Consider the following 23,263-nt stretch of genomic DNA (forward strand, 5'->3'; position numbering starts at 1 on the left):
GGAACAGTGATATAACCTGCTTATTTGGGGACAACAGTATTGTCTTTAAAAATACAAGATGCATGGGAATGCAAATTGGTGCAGCCGCTCTGGAAAGCAGTGTGGAGGTTCCTCAAAAATTAAAAATAGACCTACCCTATGACCCAGCAATAGCACTGCTAGGAATTTATCCAAGGGATCCAGGAGTGCTGATGCATAGGGGCACTTGTACCCCAATGTTTATAGCGGCACTCTCAACAATAGCCAAATTATGGAAAGAGCCTAAATGTCCATCAACTGATGAATGGATAAAGAAATTGTGGTTTATATACACAATGGAGTACTACGTGGCAATGAGAAAGAATGAAATATGGCCTTTTGTAGCAACGTGGACGGAACTGGAGAGTGTGATGCTAAGTGAAATAAGCCATACGGAGAAAGACAGATACCATACGGTTTCACTCTTATGTGGATCCTGAGAAACTTAACAGAAACCCATGGGGGAGGGGAAGGAAAAAAAAAAAAAAAGAGGTTAGAGTGGGAGAGAGCCAAAGCATAAGAGACTGTTAAAAACTGAGAACAAACTGAGGGTTGAAGGGGGGTGGGAGGGAGGGGAGGGTGGGGGATGGGCATTGAGGAGGGCACCTTTTGGGATGAGCACTGGGTGTTGTATGGAAACCAATTTGACAGTAAATTTCATATATTAAAAAAAAAAAAATACAAGATGCAGTTGGTGGGAATGTAAAACGGGTGCAGCCGCTCTGGAAAACAGCACGAAGATTCCTCAAAAAATTAAAAGTCCATCTACCCTATGACCCAGCAATAGCACTGCTAGGAATGTACCCAAGGGATCCAGGAGTGCTGCTGCATGAGGGCACTTGTACCCCAACGTTTATAGCAGCACTTTCAGCAATAGCCAGATTATGGAAAGAGCCTAAATGTCTACCAACTGACAAATGGCTAAAGAAGAGGTGGTTTATATATACAACGGAATACTACTTGGCAGTGAGAAAGAATGAAATCTGGCCATTTGCAGCAATACGGCTGGAACTGGAGGGTATTGTGCTAAGTGAAATAAGTCAGGCAGAGAAAGACAGATACCATATGTTTTCACTCATATATGGATCCTGAGAAACTTAACAGAAGACCATGGGGGAGGGGGAGGGGGGAAAAAAAGTTATAGAGAGGGAAGGAGGCAAACCGTAAGAGACTCTTAAAAACTGAGAACAAACGGAGGGTTGATTGGGGGGTGGAGGAGAGGGGAGAGTGGGTGATGGGCAGGTAAGAGGGCACCTGTTGGGATGAGCCCTGAGTGTTGTATGGAAACCAGTTTGACAGTAAATTATATTTAATAAAAAAAAATTAGAAAAAATAAATAATACTAGGTGCAGATATAACAATTTTTATAATCTTAGTTTGGGCTTTAAGACAATACCTATTATAATAGGTTGGGATGAAATTAAATTGACAGGTTATATGTGAAAACCAGTATAGTGTAGGATAGTGTTTCTAAATTTCAGCTACTCGTGTACTATCTTCACAATTTTTCATAGCTGTGTATTACCTATAATGTTGTTTGCTTTGTATTTTTCTTTAAATGAGTCTCCTTTTAAAATAATGTGTAAACGCCAATCAGAGTGGCCAAAATGAACAAATCCGGAGACTGTAGATGCTGGAGAGGATGTGAAGAAACGGGAACCCTCTTGCACCGTTGGTGGGAATGCAATCTGGTGCGGCCACTCTGGAAAACAGGGTGGAGGTTCCTCAAAAAATTAAACATAGACCTACCCTATGACCCCCAGCAGTAGTACTGCTAGGAATTTACCCAAGGGATACAGGACTACTGATGCATAGGGGCACTTGTACCCCAGTGTTTATAGCAGCACTCTCAACAATAGCCAAATTGTGGAAAGAGCCTAAATGTCCATCCACTGATGAATGGGTAAAGAAATTGTGGATTATATACACAATGGAGTACTACGTGGCAATGAGAAAGAATAAAACATGGCCCTTTGTAGCAACGTGGATGGAACTGGAGAGTGTGATGCTAAGTGAAATAAGCCATACGGAGAAAGACAGATACCATATGGTTTCACTCTTATGTGGATCCTGAGAAACTTAACAGAAACCCATGGGGGAGGGGAAGGGAAAAAAAAAAAAAGAGGTTAGAGTGGGAGAGAGCCAAAGCATAAGAGACTCTTAAAAACTGAGAACAAACTGAGGGTTGATGGGGGGTGGGCGATGGGTATCGAGGAGGGCACCTGTTGGGATGAGCACTGGGTGTTGTATGGAAACCAATTTGACAATAAATTTCGTATATTGAAAAATAAAATAAAATAATGTGTAAAGAGTAGCTGTTACACGTGATAAAGAAATACTGCTTTTTACAAATAAAAGGTATATTTCAGCACACATTAAATATATTACTGTTAATTGTTAATGTGAAAAATACTAGCATACTTCTGAAAAGCCTCTCAAGTACTTCTAGTGTTGTATGTATGCCACACTTTGCGAACCATTGAAGGTGTTAGTCGCCATACACAGACTGGCTTCACATCCTTACTCTGGTTACGTGTGGCCAACGTAAAGCAACAGGTTGCTTTCCTTGCAGTTGCTCGGCCAAAGGAAATGGTGGAGCTCTTGCTGCCTCCGTCGTCGTGCGGGCCAACCAGGGCCCATGGTGAGTGCCTACTGCGGAATAGTGTCCAGTAACTATCGGTCCTTATTTATTGTTGTTTTCATTATTTTAATCCTCAGATGTCCTTACTATGTGACGATAGTTCTCCTAAACAGGATACTTTACCCAAGGAAGATGGCTTAAAAAATGGTGACATAGATATAGACTTTAGTCAGCTGAAACTTGATGAAAAAGGTCAGTGTAAAGATGTAGTCCCGTGTCATTGCCAGAAAACTCAATAAAGTTTAAAATATTCCTAGTGCCCATTCATTAAATCAGAATAAATATTTTTAATTTACTGAATGTCATCAGTCTGATTATGAAAGTGAAATACATTCTTGTTACGTCTACTTAACATGTGTAAGGTTATTTAACGCCAAATAATCATACAGGCTTAATCTTCTGCTTCATGTTCTCCAATCTGAAAAGTCTTTCTTCTGTCCAATTTGCATCTATATAAGTCGTACTTTGTTTTTAGTTTTGCCCTCTATGGAAAAAGATGATAATTATTCCAAAAAGATCATTAATTCAGTTTTTAATGACATAGAGCTGCAGTACTGTTTAATCCCTTTTTTAAATGTTTGTTATTATTCTGTGTATAAAAATTTAATTTCGCTTAAAGATCAGAAAAGTAAGGCCTTCAATAAACTGGGAATCAGTGTTAATTAAAGGAAAAGTGGCCCCTCTCCCCCACTCAAGCTTTCTCTCTCTCTTTCCCTGTCTAAAATTTAAAAAAAAAAAAAAAATTTTTTTTTTAAAGGGTGCCTGGGTGGCTCAGTCAGTTGAATATCTGACTCTTGATTTTGGCTTAGGTCATAATACTAGGGTCGTGGGATCGAGCCCCACGTGGGGCTCCATGCTGAGCTTGGAGCCTGCTTAAGATTCTCTTTCTCCCTTTCTCCCCTGCTCATGCAGTCTCGCTTTCTCTGAAATAAAAAAGTAATAAATAAACAAATAAATACTGGGAAGCAGATCACTCAGAATAGTACTTTTTATTCAGGGGCTACTGAAAAACCCTTCTCAAAGAATCTTTATGCTTGGTTTATACTTTGCTGATACTTATTTTTACCTAAAACTAATAATTGTCATCATGCTGATTCATTCTAAGAAGCTTGTTAGATAATTTCTCAGAGTTTAACATCATACATAATTCATAGCTACTTCTGATTAATTTCTCAGGCTGCAAAAATTACCGAGACGTAAGTGAAGACTGGTTTGATGCTAAAGAAAACCTGACAGGAGTTGACTTGTCAGGAATACAAGAAAATCAAATAGAGAAGGACAAAGGGGATCCAAAGTTTACACAAGGTTGGTTGTTAACGGTTTACTAAGAAATCCTGAATTACTGTAGCTCATCTTGTAGCCATCTCTTGTGTTATTCTGGGGACTAAACTTTTAATATTTTATTGTCGTGGCTTTCCTTTATAAATATAAAAAATAAGACATTGGACATTTGGAGGTCAATTTTTCTAGAAAGTAAATCCGTTTAAAATGTTCATTTCTCCTTCAGAAAACTGCTAAAAGCTTAAATCCCAGATTTGGTTCGCAGGTAGAGGTCCGCGTCCTCCCCCACCGCTCAAGGCCAACACCAGTGCTCTTTCAGGGTGCTCTTTTCCCTTGACCCTCAGCAGACGTTTTCTAGCAGGAGGGGTATGTGGTGGACAGAACCAGCTTCCCAGTTTGTGTCAGGCACCCAGTGCTGTCTCTCAAATGGGCATGAGAGATCAAAACTGTCTGCTTTCCCTCACTTTCGTAATTTATTTCGTTTCAAGAATGTTTCCATCTTTAGATAGTCTTTAATTGCTTATAATAGTTGTAATTTCCTCTCGTGTCCGTGATCATTGCCATTCTGTCATTTCTAGATATATGCTCCCTTCCTTTATTTTTTGCCTATATGTTTTCTTTTCTTTGACATAATGGCAATGGTTTTTAGGGGGGTCTTTTGGCTTGTATAAATAATGCTTACTAATATTTTTAAATAAAATGTAAGGAAATTTTACCTGAAGGTTCTCCAACCTGCATTAACCACTCTTAATATACTTTACCATCAATTTATGCATTTCTTTATGCATATATGTAATATACATATGCAGTTTAACATAAATGACATTATTTCATCTACTTTTATCGCAACTAATTTTTTTCCTTTCCTTGCGTTATTTTTGTCTACATCACTTGGCACGCACTGTGTACATAGCTTACTTGATCTGTGGACTGCCTTCCCACGGTAGCTCAGAGGGGTCGGATTTTTCTGTATTTCGTTCACTACCCATACCCAGTGCTACGTACAGTGTTCTGCCCGTGGGGTGTTTAGTGGTCATGTTTGTATTGAACTAGTGAAAGGAGGGTCTCCGTTGGCTCACTGTAGCTCCTTGCTCCCTCACCCCAGTGTAAAAATCTACAGATAATTAGTTACGCTATTTTCTCTACAACAGTACGTTATAAACCAAGAGATTAAAGGAAGTAAGTTAATGAAGCAGGTTGTTATCGCCTAGAGATGAAGGATTCTGCCTGAATCCCAGCAGCACCACTTAATGAGATTTGTGACCTAAACTCCTAAGACCTTGGCATCCTTCTCTACAGAATGGAAACGATGGCAGTTGCTGGGTCATGGGGTGCCCTTGAGCATTACACGAGGTGACGCGTATGCAGTGCTGGGTATATTAGAGAGTGAGAAATGTGGGAAAGTCAAGCTTAAAACTCTCCCACTATTATATACAAATAGGAAACAAATTAAAGCTGCTCTAAGAATTCATTCAACAGATATCTGTTGTCTACCACTGATGTGCCAGCTTATAGGTTTGGACAGTAAATTGAAAGAATCTCAGTTCAGTAAATCCTTCTTGATTTCAGACCAAGTTCTCTTCAAAATAGAGACCGTGAAAATGCATTCTAAGAATTCTGAATTTTATCAAACCAAAAATACATCTGTAATCCTAATATTTGTGGTTCCCAAAAAGTGCTATGTAAATCAAGTTATTTGTACCCCCCTCCTTTTTTTCAATGTGCCGTTACCACTGCCACAGGCTGATATATTTCTGATTTTGAAGGTTTTGTTGGTGGGATGCTTCCCCAGCAAAGGAATAAACATAAACCCTGGCCAGTGTTACCATGGGGGCAGCTAGGATCCTGTGTGCATCCAGCATCGTAGACAGCACTTCTCTGCACCAACGGCAAGGGAAAGACGCCTTTCTTGGTTATGATGTACTCGATTATCTGATTAGACGTTATTGACCCGTTTTTGAGCTGCAAGAGGCTTAGTATCAACCGATCCAGTCTCTGTGTTTTGAGGATGATGGGTTTAAGGCCCCCAAACCTTCAACCTGTACTCTAGGCTCTCGGTCTTCAGTCTAGTGCTGATATTTGGTAATAACTGCGTACTGAGCTTTGTAATCATAAGAAAAAAGGTTTCAGGGTTCTTTTCAGATATCACAACAATAACGGTCATCTTCTGTTCTACATTGTTTCTCTACAAGCAGAAATGAAAAATACTGAACCTTTACGAAAAGAGAAAGGTTATTTGATACATGTCGGTGGTCTCTGCCCTTCAGTCTCTGAGGTATGCCGGGACTCATTTTTTGAGTTTCATTGTACAACCCATGAATTGTTCATATTTCGATTATTTTTCTCCCTACCTTTCACAAACTTTTACTTTTCTTTTAGGCTGACTTAAGGTCTCATTTCCGGAAATACCAAGTTTCTGAAATTGCGATCTATGATTCAACTAATTACAGGTATGTGTCCCACATTCAGTAAATGTGCGCTTGCTGGGTGTCTGCCGTGTGCCAGAAGTTCTGTAGTGGACATCAGCCACAGCCCTGCTAAAATCCAGGGCCACTGCCACGGAGGTTTCCCAGCCTGGTAGAGGGAGTCACGTTAGCTACGTTAAACACATTAGCTAAAGTCACTAATTGGAGGCGTTTGGTTTTCTTTATATTCATTTTTGAGAGGCAGGACGAACAGAGGATCCGAAACAGGATCCATGCTGACAGCAGAGAGCCTGCTGCTGGGCTCGAACTCATGAACCAAACCGTGAGATCATGACGTGATCTGAAGTCAGATGCTTAACTGACTGAGCCCCCCAGGTGCCCCAATTGGTGCTGTTCTTTTTTTTTTTTTTTTTATGTTTATTTATTTATTTGGGCAGGAAGGGGCAGAGAGAGTAGGAGAGAGAAAATCCCAAGCAGGCTTCATACTGTCAGCACGGAGCCCAGTGTGGGTCTCGAACTCATGAACCATGAGATCATGACCTGAGCTGAAGTCACTTGGTGCTGTTCTGAATCAAATCTTTCATTGTACCTTTTGATTTGCCATTAGTTTAGCCAGACGGCTTATGGTTTGGGTTCCGTTCCCAGGTGCATCAGTAGCTTGCTGAATAAATTTGGGCAAGTTACTTAACCTTTCTGTACCTCAGGCTCCCATCTGTAAAGTGAGGATAACAATAGTACCTTCACAGCTGTGAAACTATCATTAAATACGTAAAGCAATATGAGTAAAGCCTAGCATCCAATAGTGCTCAGAAAATTGTACTTTTATTTTTTTAATTACCTTTTGGTTGAGGCTTTTCTATTTTTTACATCGTCTGCATATAGTCATTTCCAATATGTATCGTGCCACTTTCTGTTTTGTGATGATTGTAGGAACATTCAAAAGTATCAAATAGTAATGGTGATAATTTCATGGAAATGGCCTTAACTGTTTTATCACTAATGATGATAGCTTTCTATTTCAGATATAAAAGTCTTTACCAATTAAGAAAATATCCTGTCTGTAGTTGGGGGTTGAAATTTATTAAAAATAGTTGTTGAATTTTGTCTTAAATGGAGTCACTCAAGATCATGTGCTTGGTTAATTTGACCTATTGGTATGTTGTTAATACATTTCACTACATTAAATTAGTTTTGTAATCCTTGAAGTATCACTCGATGTGAAATATTTTTTTAGTATTTGTTGCATCTTTTTTTAAAAAAACTTTGTGTTTTTTTTATTGCTTGAAATATTACACATTTTGTGTGGAAATTTAGAAGGCACAACCAAAAGGAAAAATACAAGAGGTTATGAAAATATATTCGTAGTCCCTTCTTTTGAAAACAACTCCTTTTCAGATTTGGTGTATGTCCTTCCGTTGACACGCCTAGAGCCGGTGCTTACAGAAAGGTGACTCATTTTCAGATGGATGGTTAAAATTCTGGCTGGATTTTCTGACTTCTTTTTTGGCCCTTTTATTTTGTCCCTATCAAGGTCCTGAGGACATTCTCTTACATATTCTGCCAAATGTTTTTAAAATCTGCCTTCCACAGTTTAAGCCTTTGATCTACCTGGAGGTTATGTTTGTGTATAGAGATTAATTCTAATTTCTTTAGAATGGATAACCAGCTGTCCTAAAACAACTAATCTGTGTTGGTCTGTCAGATAGCAACTTTGCAAATGTTTCCCAGTAAATTTTAATATAAAATCAATAGAGAATTCATAAGAAATGCTATCTTTTATTTCCCCTCTTTAGTTTGTTTTATTCAGTTCCTCTAAATAAATATTCTTCCTAATTCTAATCTAAGGTAAGTAGAGTAACTTTTTTATTTTTAAGAGCAGCTGTCTTGTAAAAGATACGTATTTGTCTTATCCAGTAGTTACAAAGTGAAGTTTGAGGCAATTTAAAGTCATTAACAACCTTTCGGTTTTCTGCTTTTATGTGTTAGGTATGCATCCCTTGCTTTTAAAAAAAGCATTGATGCGAAGATGGCCGTGAAAGAAATGAATGGGATAGAAATAAATGGGAAATCGGTAAATGTGCGTCTTGTGAAAACTCCTGGAGAATATACATCATCTCTTTCCTACAAAAATGGAATGGAGAGAAGCACCAGCAAGGAAATTAGCTCAGCCTCCTCTGTTTCGAGATTGCCCAGAACTAGGCCAAGGCAGCTGGGATCTGAGCAAGACAGCGAGGTTAGTTTTCTTGATGGATCCCGTACATGGTCTCTGTATGTGCCAGGCTGCAATAAGGAGCTTTGCAGAACAAGTAACTCTAGAATCAGGGATCTTGAAGTGGGAACGAGAATGGTAACCTGAACCTTGGACCCAGCCTAACCTGTTCTTTGTGCCAGTCCAGTAGCTCTTGGCGGTGGAGGGGGAATGTAGATCTTTGTAGACCTGGCTAGAGACTCATTTCTCTTTACCATTAATTAGGCTCTTCACCAGTGCTTGCCAGTATTTTTTTTGTCTCTCATTTCGCAGACAGTATTGCTGTGCAAGTAGTTAATTACGCTCTCATCATCCTTTTTACACAGTTAATCTTAGCACAAAATTGTTAAAACCACAAAATAAAGTGATTGCGTTATATATGCCCCCGATTCTGCCTTATCAGGGTCTTAAAACACCACATGAACAGGGATGAAGTCGCCTCATTCACTCCCATCTCTCCACTGCTCAGCAAAGTGCCTGGCATTCTAGAACATCATTCCAGAATATTGTCTTATGTTCCATTTCCTTTTCTTATGGTCTCACTTTTTCCAGAATGTCATATAAATGATACCATGTACCTTATTTGTCTGAGCTCCTTTGAGATTGATCCTTGTTGTTGTGTGTATAGCATTTCATGCTGTTCATGTTTTGACCATTTTTATTGGCTTTTTTTAACTTTTTTTAGGTTTTCATTTAAATTCCACCTAGTTAATATGCCGTATAATATTAGTTTTTGGTATGCAGTGTAGTAATTCAACACTTCCTTATATCAACCGGTGCTCATCATGGCGGTCATATGTTGACATATGTTCCATCTATCCCTACTTTGTTGAGGGTTTTTATCAAGAATAGAGGCTGTATTTTTTCAAATGCTTGCTCTGCATTTTTTGACAGGATCATATGGTTCTTTTTTCTTTATTGACGTGGTACATCACAGTTGATTTGCGAATATTGAACCAACCCTGCAGCCCAGGAATAAATCCCACTCGGTCATGGTGAATAATTCTTTTAATGTACTGGTGCATTCGATTAGCTGGTATTTTATTGAGAATTTTTGTATCCATGTTCATCAGGGATATTGGCTTGTAATTCTCTTCTTTAGTGGTGTCTTTGCCTGGTTTTGGAATCAAGGTAATGCTGGCATCATAGAATGTGTTTGGAAGTTTTCCTTCCACTTCTATTTTTGGGACAATTTGAGAAGAATAGGAATTATTCTCCTGGGAAGCCATGTGGCCCAAGACTTTTGTTTGTTGGGAGATTTTTGATTACTGATACAATTTCTTTGCTGGTTTTGGGTCTGTTCAAGTTTTCTATTTCTTCCTGTTTCAGTTTTGGTAGTTTGTGAGTTCCTAGGAATTTGTCCCATTTCTTCCAGATTGTCCGGTTTGTTGTCATATAATTTTTCATTCGTAATTTCATTCATAATTTTATCTATTTGGGTCCTTTCTCTTTTCTTTTTGATAAGTCTGGCTAGAGATTTATCAATTTTATTAATTCTTTCAAAGAACCAGCTGTTCGTTTTGTTGATCTGCTCTACTAGGTCTTTTTTGTTTCTACATCGTTTATCTCTGCTCTAATCTTTATTATTTCCCTTCTTCTGCTGGCTCTAGGGTTTATTTGCAATTCTTCTAGCTTCTTCAGGTGTAAGGTTAGGTTGTGTATTTGAGACCTTTCTTGCTTCTTGAGATAGGCCTGAGATATTCTTCCTCTTAGAACTGCCTTTGCTGCATCCCAAAGGTTTTGAATTGTTGTGTTTTCATTTTCACTTGCTTCCAAGTATTTTTTATTTTTTCTTTAATTTCCTGGTTAACCCATTCATTCTTTAGTAGGGTGTTCTTTAACTTGCATGTATTTGAGGGCTTTCCAAATTTTTTCTTGTGGTTGACTTCAAGTTTAATTGCATGTGGTCTGAAAATATGCATGGTATGATCTCAGTCTTTTTGTACTTGTTGAGGGCTGATTCATGCCCCAGTATGTGATCTATTCTGGAGGATGTTCCATGTGCACTTGAAAGTAATGTGTATTCTGCTGCTTTATGATGAAATGTTCTGAATATATGTTAATCCCACGCAGTCCAATGTGTCATTCAAAGGCACTGTTTCCTTGTTGATTTTCTGCTTAGAAATATCTGTCCATTGCTGTAAGTGGGTGTTAAAGTCACCTATTATTCTTGTATTGTTATCAATGAGTTTCTTTATGTTTGTTAATTAATTGGTTTATAAATTTGGGAGTTTCACATTGAGGGCATAAATATTTATAATTGTTAGATCTTCTAGTTCATCTGATAAAAGTATGGCTACTCCAGCTTTCTTTTGACATCCATTAGCATGATAGATGGTTCTCCATCCCCTCACTTTCAATCTGCAGGTGTCTTTAGGACTAAAATGAGGCTCTGGTAGGCAGCATATAGATTGATCTTGCTTTTTTAGCCATTTTGATACCCTGTGTCTTGATTGGAGCATTTAGTCCATTTACATTCAGAGCGATTCTTGAAAGATACACATTTAGTGCCGTTGTGTTAACCTATTGAGTTCGTATTTCTAGTGATGTTCTCTGGTCCTTTCTAGTCTTTGTTGCTTTTGGTCTTTTTTTTCTCTACTCAGAGAGTACCCCTTAAAATTTCTTACAGGGTTGGTTTAGTGGTCACTAACTCCTTTAGTTTTTATTTGTCTGGGAAATTCTTTATCTCTCCTATTCTGAATGACAGCTTTGCTGGTTAAAGAATTCTTAGCTGCATATTTTTCCCATTCAGCTTGTTGAATGTATCCTGCCACTCCCTTCTGGCCTGCCAAGTTTCTGTGGACAGAGCTCCTGTGAACCTGCTCTATCTTCCCATGTAGGTTAAGGTGTTGTTTCGTTTTGTTTTGTTTTTACCTTGCTGCTTTCAGGATTCTTTCCTTGTCTGAATATTTTGTGAATTTGACTGTGATATGCCTTGGCAATGGTCGACTTTTGTTGAATTTGATGGGAGTTCTCTGCTTCTTAGATTTAGATGTATGTGTCCTTCCCTAGATAAGGGAAGTTTTTAGCTACTTTGTTTGAATAAACTTTCTGCCCCTTTTGCTTTCTCTTTATTTTCTGGGACTCCTATGATACAAATATTACTCCTTTTTAATAAGTCACTGGGTTCCCTAAATCTACCTCCGTGATCTGTTAGCTTTTTCCCTATTCTTTTCAGCTTCATTATTTTACATAATTTCATCTTCTGTATCACTGATTTGCTCCTCTGCTTCATCCATCCTCATTTTTATGGCCTCCATTTGGGTTTGCATCTCAGTTATGGCGTTTTTAATTTTGGCTTGACTAGATTTTAGGTTTGTTTTTTGGTTTTTTTTTTTATCTCTGCAGGAAGGAATTCTCTGATGTCTTCCATGCTTTATTTAAAGCCCAGCTAGTATCCTTATAACTATTGTTTTAAATTCTAGTTCAGACATCATACTTATATCTGTACTGATTCAATCTCTGGCCATGAGATCTACTTCCTATTCTTACTCTGGGGTGAATTCCTTAATTTTGTCATTCTGTCCAGAAAGAAAAGAAGGAAAACAAAACAAACAAAAAAAGAAAAAACAAAAACAAACTAGATCCTGGGTGTGTTTAGGTCTGCTTGTAAAAAGAATCTAGATTCAAAAATTTTAAATAAATGAAATGAAAATAAATAAAAAAACATATCTAAAAATATGTACATAAATTTTAAAAATAATAAGAAATTTAAAAGGATTTGAAAAAAATGAAAAAAATAAAAAATTTAAAGAATAAAAGTAAACAGCAAGCTAGATCCTATTTCCCCTGGAGCTAAAGCTTTGCAGCACTATGATCAATAGACTTGGTGCAAGAGAGGGGTTTATGCTGGTCTTCTGAGGGAGGGGCCTGCTGTGCTGATTCTCAGGCTGACTTATTTCAGTGGAGATGCACCTCCAGGGTGCAGGGGGGCAGGCAGGTGTAAGTGGTCCTGTCCTCACTATGTGGCGCTGTCTTGCCCCCTGAAGGCTTTCATGCCTGATGGGTGGAATGAATATGGCCGTGCCTTGCTCTCTAGCCCAGGATGAAAGATTGCATCCCTACTCTTCAGGGAACCCTCACAGAAGAGTAATCAGTCACCCTTCTTGCATCCCCCAGTTTCCGTCAGAACTCTGCATTCACCCTGCCTGTGTCTGAACTTTTTTATCTCAGATGTGCAACTGAGTTTCAAAACTCCAAATTTCAGGCACTCCTGCTTGGATTGGCACTGTTCCTCTGGGGGAGGGTCTCCCCGCACTTTTGCCATTTGCTTTCTGACCTTGCAAGGAAAGTGGTGGTACGACCCCGCAGTGGTTTGGAGTTTATCACAAAATAGAGCAGACAGCCTGCGCCCTGCTCGCTGCCCTCAGCGGCCGTCCCGCTCCTGTGCCTGGAACCGTGCAGCACGTTGGCACCACCTGTTCTCACTCGTGCAACTGCACCCCACTTTGCAACCTGAGCACCTTTAAGCCAGGCACATCCCCCACCATAGCAAAGTGCTAAAAATTCAGATTTTGCCCTCTGAAGCTTATACTACTTTGGGGTAGCCTCCATAAGCAGGCTCACTCCCCACGGCTGGACCCACAGTTATATCTCCCCCAAGTCAACTCTCCACACCTGCTACCTTCCAGAAGGTGGTCACTTTTCTACTTGTAGACTCACAGGTTTTGTTCTCTCTCCGCTTGATTTGTAGGGTGTACAGAAGGATGTGATAACTATCTAGTTGTGTTGGAGGGATGAGACAAGCTTCGGGTGCCCTTGCGCCGCCATCTTGACTCCTCCCTCCGAGTTAATTCTTATTTAATATGTGAGATATTGTCACCTTTCTTTTCTCAGATTCTCAAGATTTTTTCATCACATTCATTTATTCAGAAGAGGCTTATTGTCTACAACGAGAGGCAGAACCTCTCTGCTGTCTGCTCATTATGTGACTGGGCAGATTACCTAATCTCTGTGTCTGAGCTTCCTTATCTTAAAACGGGAATAATAGTTCCTACTTGGCAAATGTTGTGAGGTTTAAATGAGGTTAATACAAAAAAAATTTTAGAACCGTGCCTGGCACAGAAAATGCACTCAGTCGATGTAACTATTAGTGTTGTTGTTTGCCAGTAATTGGGCTCTTTCTTAGAAATCTCCTCTTTTCTGTGGCTGAGCTATCAATTGTACCCCAAACTTTCATTTATTCAAGTGATTATACACCCATTGTATACATAAATACTCTAAGCACTGGGAAGGCAGCAGTGAACAAAACAGACCAAAAAATATGTGTTCTTATACAGCCTAAAGCTAGTGAAGGAGATACAGTATTAAGCAATTAAGTAAAATAGGTAATATTCTGGGATAGGTATAATATTTTGTATATCTCGGCCTGTCTTTTTATTTAAACTTTAAAGTCTCAGCCCTTCCTTTTTTAAACTTTTATGGGATATACAGTGGTTTCCTACAATTTATAGCCAACTTTCACAGTTCATAGTAATTAATCATTTTATTGTTGTCTGTTTGATTGGATTGTAACTTTCATAAGTGGAAGGGGTTCTAATTTACATCACTAGCTTTCCCTCCATAGTATGTGGCCCACTTCTGGACATAGTTTGTATTGATTATATATTTAGTAAATAAAATGTAGGATATTTACAGTTACCATGTAAACCAGCCTTCCTCTGTCAGGTTGGGTAAGAATTAAGCCTCCGTGCTCTAAGCCTAAGATACCCACTGTATATGGGGAATTAACCTCTCTTCTGTGCACCAGAAATGGAACTAGCTATGTCCTATCTTTGGGGAAATTGAGAAAGTAGTTGATACCTTTGTTCTGTGGGTCAGATGAAGAATCCCAGTTGAGAAAGACTGATTTAGACATAGCTTCAAATATTTTGTAACTACTATTAGAGAACAGGTGTGGCATTTTTTTTAACTAACATGGCTCTGAACACGGCTCAAGGAAATCTGCTTGATGTAAATAATCCCAAATCAAAGTAAATTTCTTAGGAATTTCGATTTTACCATTTATAATTTTAAATTCTGTTTTAATTACATAAGCTGACGTGTCTATATAATGGTTCCTGCTTTTAAGAAAACTTTAACATGCTTACTTAGGGTGTCAAGAAGAATTGTAAACAGATTGAATCTCCTAAATTATTACCTGATACTCCTATTCGATTCATACCTCCAAATACGTTGAATCTGCGTAGCTTTACCAAAATCATGAAGAGACTGGCTGAACTACATCCAGAAGTTAGCAGGTAATGAATGACTTCAATTGTGTTTTAAGTGGTTTTAGCATTTTTATGTACAAATATAGTTCAATGCAATAGCTTACCCATATTTAGAATGTGCTGCTTTGGAAAGGACAAGTGCTCATGTGTGTTTTCCTTTTGCGTAGAGACCATATTATAGATGCTCTTCAGGAAGTAAGAGTAAATCATAAAGGTTTTCTGAATGGCTTATCTATTAATACTATTGTGGAAATGACTTCATCTGTTTTGAAAAACTCTGATTCCAGTTAGGAATAAAAGAAGCAACAAGAGGTAAATTAAGCATATCTTTTATATTTAAATATTACTTAAACATTGTAAGCTATTGGGGCGCGTGGGTGGCTCAGTAGATTGAGCATCTACTTCATTTTGGCTCAGGTCATGATCTCAGAGTCACGGGATTGAGCCCCGTGTTGAGCTCCGTGCTGAGCATGGAGCCTGCGTAGGATTCTCTCTGTCCCTCTGTCCCTCTCCGCCACTTGTGCTCATGCATTCTCTAAGATTAAAAAACAATTTTTTTAAGCTATTGGTTTTGTTTTCAAATAGAAATAGTATTAAATTTAAAAATAATGATATTATAAAATTAAAAAGCAAATACACCGTATTAGTTAACTCTTAATGCAAAACCAGTTACCCAAAACTTGATTGGCCTACACAACATTTATCATCTCATAGTTTGCAGGTCAGGATTCAGCAGTGGCTTAGCTGGGTGGTTTTCACGTAGGGACTCTTGTGATGTTGCAGCAAGGTGTCGCCTGGGCTGCAGTCATCAGGAGGCTTGACGGACACTGGAGGATGTGCTGCTAGGACGGCTCATTCCCAGGACTGTTGGCCACACGGGCCTCACCGCATGGGCCTCTCCTCGGGGCTGCAGTATCTGTACGTTGTGGCAGCTGGCTTCCCCAGAGCGGAGCAAGATGGACGCTCCAGTTTCTTTGTGACCTGTCACACTCCGTGGTTTCTGTCACGTTCTTTTAGATGTGAGTCACTGTGTGCAATCCATACTCCACAAGAGGGGATTAAGTTCCATCTCTTGAAGAAAAGTATATCAAAGAATTTGTGTATATGTTTTTTAATTACATGCACCAACATAGGATCTTTTGTTGTAGTGAATGGGGATTTGTTTTCACTTATACCTGTCTAGGTGATTAAAGCCAGCTTTTATAGACAGCAGCTCAAAAAGCCGAATAAATTTAAAGAATATCTGTTTAAACAAGGCACTGGGGAGCTGTCGAGGTAATGAGGAATCGGTGGGCCAGGGTGCAGCGATGAGTCTCAGGGAAACGTGCCCAGTGTCGGGACCACTTTTTCCGTGCTGTTATTGGCAGAGGGGGAGCTAGTTTAAGGGACCCTCGGATGGCATTGAAGCCAGGGAGATGGGGCGTTGGTGAACTCTCAGCAATGGGTTGGAACCTCAGCAGGTTAAGTAACTGAACCAGAAACAGAGTTCCTCAGAGAGACTGTAACTCAGCTTCAGAAGTTATTTCCTAAGTTGGAGGGATCTGGGGTTATTTCTTTCATGCACCTAGAGGAAATGAAGACAAGAATTCTCTGGAATAAAGCAGTATCATTTTAGGCTTCAAATCATTTCTGCCAACAATTTTGCACATACCAGTTATTTAGTAAATAAGAGTGCACAATCCAAAATAACTAATAAATGAAGTGAGACCACATGAATGAAAATTAGCATAAACACTAGATTATAGAAATTACCCACAGGGACTCCAAATGTTTAAGTTATCAGACACATTAAAAAAATACATGCTTATAGGGATGCCTGAATGGCTCAGTTGGTTAAGCATCCAACTCTTGATTTCAGCTCAGGTTGTGATCTTCCAATTTGTGAGACCAAGCCCTGAGTCGGGTTCCCACCCTTGACAATGCAGAGCCTGCTTGGGATTCTCTCTCTCTCTCCCTCTCTCTCTCTCTGCCCCTCCTCAGCTTATGCCCGCGCTCTATCACACACGTGTGCGCTCTCTCTCTCAAAATAAATATTTTTTAAAAAAGAAGAAAACACATATTCTTATATGTGATAGACTGTTGCAAAAATGGCCATAGCTGTTCTCTTCCCTGCACTCATGACCGTGTGCAATGTGACTTTGAGGCTCCTTTCATCAAGATGTGCAGTCTGTTTTCCCACCCACTTGAATCTGGACCAGCCTTTTGACTTGCTTTGACAAGTTGTGCCATTTCGAAGCCTGGTCTTCAAGAGGACGTGATTACTCTGCTCTCTGAAACCACATGAAGCCCCCATCTGCTAGAGGACAAAAGATTACAGGGAAGACAGCCGAGGCATCCCAGCCTGTAACCAGCTGCCCCCAAATGTGTGACTTGGCCTAGATCCAGAGATCACCTCCCCAGCCTGGCAGCTGCCCCTGAAGGCCCTAGTGAGCCTGACCAGGACGAGAAGAATCACTCCCCTGAGTCCAGCCCATTGCTGAACTGTGGATTTATAGGCTTCAATAGATGGCCATTGTTTCAAGCTACTAAGCTTTGAAGGTGATTTATTACACACAAAAGCTAACATTCAGATTTATTATAGTAAGGGGAGCAAAAGACAAGATTGAGAATTTCAACAGAGAAATGAAAATCTTTTAAAAATGGAAATTCCACTAACAAAAAATGAAAAACTAAAAGTACTGAGTTAATAGGTTCCATGGCATCTTAGGCAAATAGTTGAAGTGAGACTTAGAAAGATGGGTGAGAAAAAAACTGTGGAATGAAGCAGAGAGAGAGAAAAGGTTGGAAAACATGAGAGAGAAGGTAAGAGAGAGGCACTGTGAGATGCTCACTGTGTGTGCAACCGAGTTTTAATAGGAAGGAAAGAGAAGGAAGAGGGGCGCCTGGGTGACTCAGTCGGTTAAGCACCTGACTCTCGATTTTAGCTCAGGCCATGTTCTCACAGCATGTGAGTTCAAGCCCCCATTGGGCTCTGTGCTGACAGCACAGACCCTGCTTCAGATTCTCCCTTTCCCTCCCTCTCTACCCTCTTCTGCTATCTCTCTCTCTTCCTCTCTCAAAATAAATAAACTTAAAAAAAAAAAAAAGGAAAACAGAACAGACATAATTTTGGGGAAAACAAGATGGCTGAAATACTGTTTTAAGTGGTGAAAAACATCAAGCCACAAATTCGGTAAAATCCTATTCAAATCCCAAGGAGGAAAAATAAAAAGACTTCAGTAGATGAGAGAAAAACTGCTTAATAAAACAAAGCTAAAAAGAAAATGTATAAAACAGCTAGAGGAAAAAGAATTTACCTAAAGAGTACAACAATTAGATTGACATCCGATTCTTAACAGAAGCCATCAAATAATTCTGCAAACCTTAGGTTCTTTACTCACAAAAAGAGCCTTCAGGAATAAATGTGAAATAAATATGTTTTTACTCAAGAAAAAACTAAGATAATTTGTTTCTTAGAAAACTTGTTACAGTAAAGAAAATACTAAAGAGTGTTCTCTAGGAAGAAGGAAAGTGATTTTATTTTATTTTATTAATTAATTTATTTACTTTGCATTTTTTTAAAGTTTGCATCCGAATTAGATAGCATATAGTGCAACAATGATTTCATGAGTAGATTTCTTCAATGCCCCTTACCCATGTAGCCCATAACCCCTCCAGTAACCCTCGGTTTGTTCTCCATATTTAAAAGTCTCTTAGGTTTTGTCCCCCTCCCTGTTTTTATATTATTCTTGCCTCCCTTCCCTTGTGTTCATCTGTTCTGTGTTTTCAAGTCCTCATATGAGTGAAGTCATGATATTTGTCTTTCTCTGACTAATTTCGCTTAGCATAATACCCTCTAGTTCCGTCCACGTAGTTGCAAATGGCAAGATTTCATTCTCTTTGATTGCCGAGTAATACTCCATTGTGTGTATGTGTGTCTATACTCCATGTGTGTATACACACACACACACACACACACACACACACACACACACACACCACATCTTCTTCATCCATTCGTCCATCGATGGACATTTGGGCTCTTTCCATACTTTGGCTATTGTTGGTAGTACTGCCATAAACATTGGGGTGCATGTGTCCCTTCGAAACAGCATCCCTGTGTCCCTTGGATAAATACCTAGTAGTGCAATTGCTGGGTCAAAGAGTAGTTCTATTTTTAATTTTTTGAGGAACCTCCATACTGTTTTCCAGAGTGGCTGCACCAGTTTGCATTCCCACCAACAGTGCAAAAGGGTCCCTCTTTCTCCGCATCCTTGCCAACATCTATTGTTGCCTGAGTTGTTAATGTTAGCCATTCTGACAGGGGTGAGGTGATATCTCATTGTGGTTTTGATTTGTATTTCCCTGATGATGAGTGATGTTGAGCATTTTTTCATGTGTCAGTTGGCCATCTGGATGTCTGGAGAAGTGTCTATTCATGTCTTCTGCCCATTTCTTCACTGGATCATTTGTTTTTTGAGTGTTGAGTTGGATAAGTTCTTTATAGATTTTGGATACTAACCCTTTATCTGATATGTCGTTTGCAAATATCTTCTCCCATTCTGTCGGTTGCCTTTTAGTTTCGCTGATTGTTTCCTTCACTGTGCAGAAGCTTTTTATTTAGACAAGGTCCCAATAGTTCATTTTTGCTTTTGTTGCCCTTGCCTCCAGAGACGTGTTGAGTAAGAAGTTGCTGCGGCCAAGATCAAAGAGGTATTTGCCTGCTTTCTCCTCGAGGATTTTGATGGCGTCTTACATTGAGGTCTTTCATCCATTTTGAGTTTATTTTTGTGTCTGGTGTAAGAAAGTGGTCCAGGTTCATTCTTCTGCATGTCGCTGTCCAGTTTTCCCAGCACCACTTGCTGAAGAGACTGTCTTTATTCCATTGGATATTCTTTCCTGCTTTGTCAAAGATTAGTTGGCCATACATTTGTGGGTCCATTTCTGGGTTCTCTATTCTGTTCCATTGAAATGAGTGTCTGTTTTTGTGCCAGTACTATACTGTCTTAATGATTACAGCTTTGTAGTATAGCTTGAAGTCTGGGATTGTGATGCCTCCCGCTTTGGTTTTCTTTTTCAGGATTGCTTTGGCTATTTGGGGTCTTTTCTGGTTCCATGCAAATTTTAGGATTATTTGTTTAAGCTCTGTGAAGAATGCTGGTGTTGTTTTGATAGGGATTGCATTGAATATGTAGATTGCTTTGGGTAGTATCGACATTTTAACAATATTTGTTCTTCCTATCCAGGAGCATGGAATCTTTTTCCATTTGTGTGTGTGTGTGTGTGTGTGTGTGTGTGTGTGTTCTTCATTTCTTTCATAAGCTTTCTATAGTTTTCAGTGTATAGATTTTTCACCTCTTTAGTTAGATTTATTCCTAGGTATTTTATGGGTTTTGCTGCAATTGTAAATGGGATCAATTCCTTGATTTCTCTTTCTTTTGCTTCATTTTTTGTGTATAGGAATGCAACTGATTTCTGTGCATTGATTTTATATCCTGCAACTTTGCTGAATTCATGAATCAATTCTAGAAGTTTGTTAGTGGAATCTTTTGGGTTTTCCACATAGCGTATCATGTCATCTGTGAAGAGTGAAAGTTTGACCTCCTCCTGGCCGATCTGGATGCCTTTTATTTCTTTGTGTTGTCTCATTGCTGAGGCTAAGACTTCCAATACTATGTTGAATAGCAGTGACAAGAGTGGACACCCCTGTCTTGTCCCTGACCTTAGGGGGAAGGCTCTCAGTTTTTCCCCATTGAGGATGATATTAGCGTTGGGTCGTTCATATATGGCTTTTATGATCTCGAGGTATTCTCCTTCTATCCCTACTTTCTTGAGGGTTTTTATCAAGAAAGGATGCTGTATTTTGTCAAATGCTTTTTCTGCATCTATGGAGAGGATCATATGGCTCTTGTCCTTTCTTTTATTGATGTGATGAATCACATTGATTGTTTTGTGGGTATTGAACCAGCCCTGAATCCCAGGTATAAATCCCATTTGGTGGTGGTAAATAATTTTTTTAATGTATTGTTGGATCAGGTTGGCTAATATCTTGTTGAGGATTTTTGTATCCATGTTCACCAGAGAAATTGGTCTATAGTTCTGCTTTTTAGTGGGGTCTCTGTCTGGTTTTGGAATCAAGGTTTAGTGGGGTCTCTGTCTGGTTTTGGAATCTGGCCCTGGACTCATGTTTTTGGGGAAATTTTTGATTACTAATTCGATTTCTTTACTGGTTATGGGTCTGTTCAAATTTTCTATTTCTTCCTGTTTCAGTTTTGGTAGTGTATATGTTTCCAGAAATTTGTCCATTTCTTCCAGATTACCCATTTTATTGGCATATAATTGCTCGTAATATTCTCTTATTATTGTTTTTATTTCTGCTATGTTGGTTGTGATCTCTCCTCTTCTTGATTTTATTTATTTGGGTCCTTTCCTTTTTCTTTTTTATCAAACTGGCTTGTGGTTTATCAATTTTGTTAATTCTTTCAAAGAAGCAGCTTCTGGTTTCATTGATCTGTTCCACTGTTTTTTGGTTTCAATAGCATTAATTTCTGCTCTGATCTTTCTTATTTCCTATCTTCTGCTGGTTTCGGGTTTTATTTGTTGTTCTTTTTCCAGCTTTTTAAGGCATAAGGTCAGGTTGTGTATCTGAGATCTCTCTTCAGAAGGAAAGTGATTTTAGATGAAAGGTCAGAGGTGCAGGAGAAATGAAGATCAAGATGTGGTATATATCAATTAGTATTGACTGTATAAAACAAGAATAATGGTATTTTATAGGGTCCAATATAAATATAAGACAGTAGTAAATCAGTTGAAAGGGGATTAGGTACCGTTACTAGTCTAAAGTCCTTGTAGGTTGGGAAGAGGGTAAAATGTACGACGTTGAGGGTCCCCAGTACTGCCCCACCCTCCCTGGTTCAGTGATTGACTTGACTTGGAGAATTCACGTGACTCAGCGTATAGTTGTACTCACGGCTATGATTTGACGGCAAAATCCACAAAGGGAAAAGCCACATAAGGTGATGTCCAGAAGGCACCAGGCATAAGCTTCCAAGAGTCCTTTCCCAGTGGGGTCACACAAGATGTGCTTGTTTCCTCCAGGAACGACTTGTGACAGCACATATGAAATGTTGTCCACCAAGAAATCTCATTAGACAATCTGGGCCCGATACTTTTATTGGTGACCAGTCACATAGGATCCACTGCCTAGCACATACCAAAGTTTCAGACTCTCAGAAGGAAAGCAGCTGTTCAGCATAAACCACATTATTTTTACAGTTTTAGTACAGTGAGCCACTCTTACCACTTCTGGCATTGCTGGGAATCCTTCCAAAACCCAAGTTCCTAGAAAGTAGCCAAGGGCCAGCCTTGCAAGCAGATCTTCTTGAGGAGAACAGTCCTCGTCCTGCTCTACTAACTCTCCTTTTACGCGTGTACCGGTAGATACCAGACTGAGAAGTAGAGGATGCATGTTGTAACCTTTGGTGTAATCACTAAAAGCATAATTTTTAAAAGCATGGACAAAATGAAATTGGAGTCTTCCCTTACACCATGTACAAAAATAAACTCAAAATGGATCAAAGACCTAAGCATACAAGCTAAAACTATACAACTCTTAGAAGAAGACTGGGGAAAAGCTTCAGGACACTGGATTTGGCAATGATTTCTTGGATATGAAAAGATAGATAAATTAGACTTCATCAAAATTAAAAATGAGCATCAAAGGATACTCTCTCAACAGAGGCAGTCCACAAAATGAGAGAAAGTATTTGTAAATCATTTATCTGATAAGGTCGGTATCCAAAATATGTAAAGAACATCTACAACTCAACAACAGTAAAACAATAAATAAATACAATTTTTAAATGGGCAAAGGATTTGAATAGACATTTCTCCAAAGAAGATATGTAAATGGCCAAGAAGCACATGAAAATATGCTCATTATCACTAATGCAATAAATTAGGAAAATGCAGTAAAAACCATAGTGACCTAGCACTTCACTTCCATTTGGATGGTTATTATCAAAAACAGAAAATGACAAGTGTTGGTGGGGTAAAATTGGAAACTCTGTGCATTGCTGGTGGGAATAGTGCAGCCACTATGGAAAATGGGTACTGCAGTATTTCAAAAACATTAAACATAGAATTACCATGTGATCTAGAAGTTCTACTTCTGGGTAACTGGAAGAACCGAAAGCAGGGACACAAATGTTAAGTTGTGCACCACGTTCAACGTAGCATTATTCATAAGAGCTACAAGATGGGAGCCACCCAAACACCCATCAGTGGACGAATAGATACAAAATGTGATCTACACACACAATGGAATCTTACTCAGCCTGGGAAAGGAATGAAACTCTAACCCGTGGTGCAGCATGGATGAACCTCGAAGACTGTGATAAGTGAGGTGAGCCAGTCACAAGAGGACAAGTCCTGTAGGATTCCATTCACACGAGGTACC

At 39.1% G+C, this 23,263-nt stretch overlaps 1 protein-coding gene across 7 annotated transcripts in view; it reads left to right on the forward strand.

Moving 5' to 3' along the window:
• Positions 1–23,263, forward strand: part of RBM44 (RNA binding motif protein 44) — a 48,629-nt gene that overhangs the window by 19,366 nt on the left and 6,000 nt on the right. For 6 of the 7 annotated variants that reach the window (XR_006221040.1, XM_042995827.1, XM_042995828.1 and 3 more), the window contains 7 exons: positions 2,737–2,851; positions 3,836–3,964; positions 6,136–6,215; positions 6,320–6,390; positions 8,353–8,599; positions 14,708–14,853; positions 14,994–15,138. Coding sequence is in view for 6 of the 7 variants with exons in the window: in XM_042995827.1 (XP_042851761.1) it covers positions 2,737–2,851; positions 3,836–3,964; positions 6,136–6,215; positions 6,320–6,390; positions 8,353–8,599; positions 14,708–14,853; positions 14,994–15,117 (912 nt within the window). In the remaining variant the exon portion in view is untranslated. Of the gene's footprint in view, positions 1–2,736; positions 2,852–3,835; positions 3,965–6,135; positions 6,216–6,319; positions 6,391–8,352; positions 8,600–14,707; positions 14,854–14,993; positions 15,139–15,609; positions 15,683–23,263 lie in introns of those variants that run through there. The other variant, XM_042995830.1, reaches the window with a different exon arrangement.

This window comes from Panthera tigris, chromosome C1, assembly GCF_018350195.1.
Source record: "Panthera tigris isolate Pti1 chromosome C1, P.tigris_Pti1_mat1.1, whole genome shotgun sequence".
In the NCBI taxonomy this organism is placed as follows: Eukaryota; Metazoa; Chordata; class Mammalia; order Carnivora; family Felidae; genus Panthera; species Panthera tigris.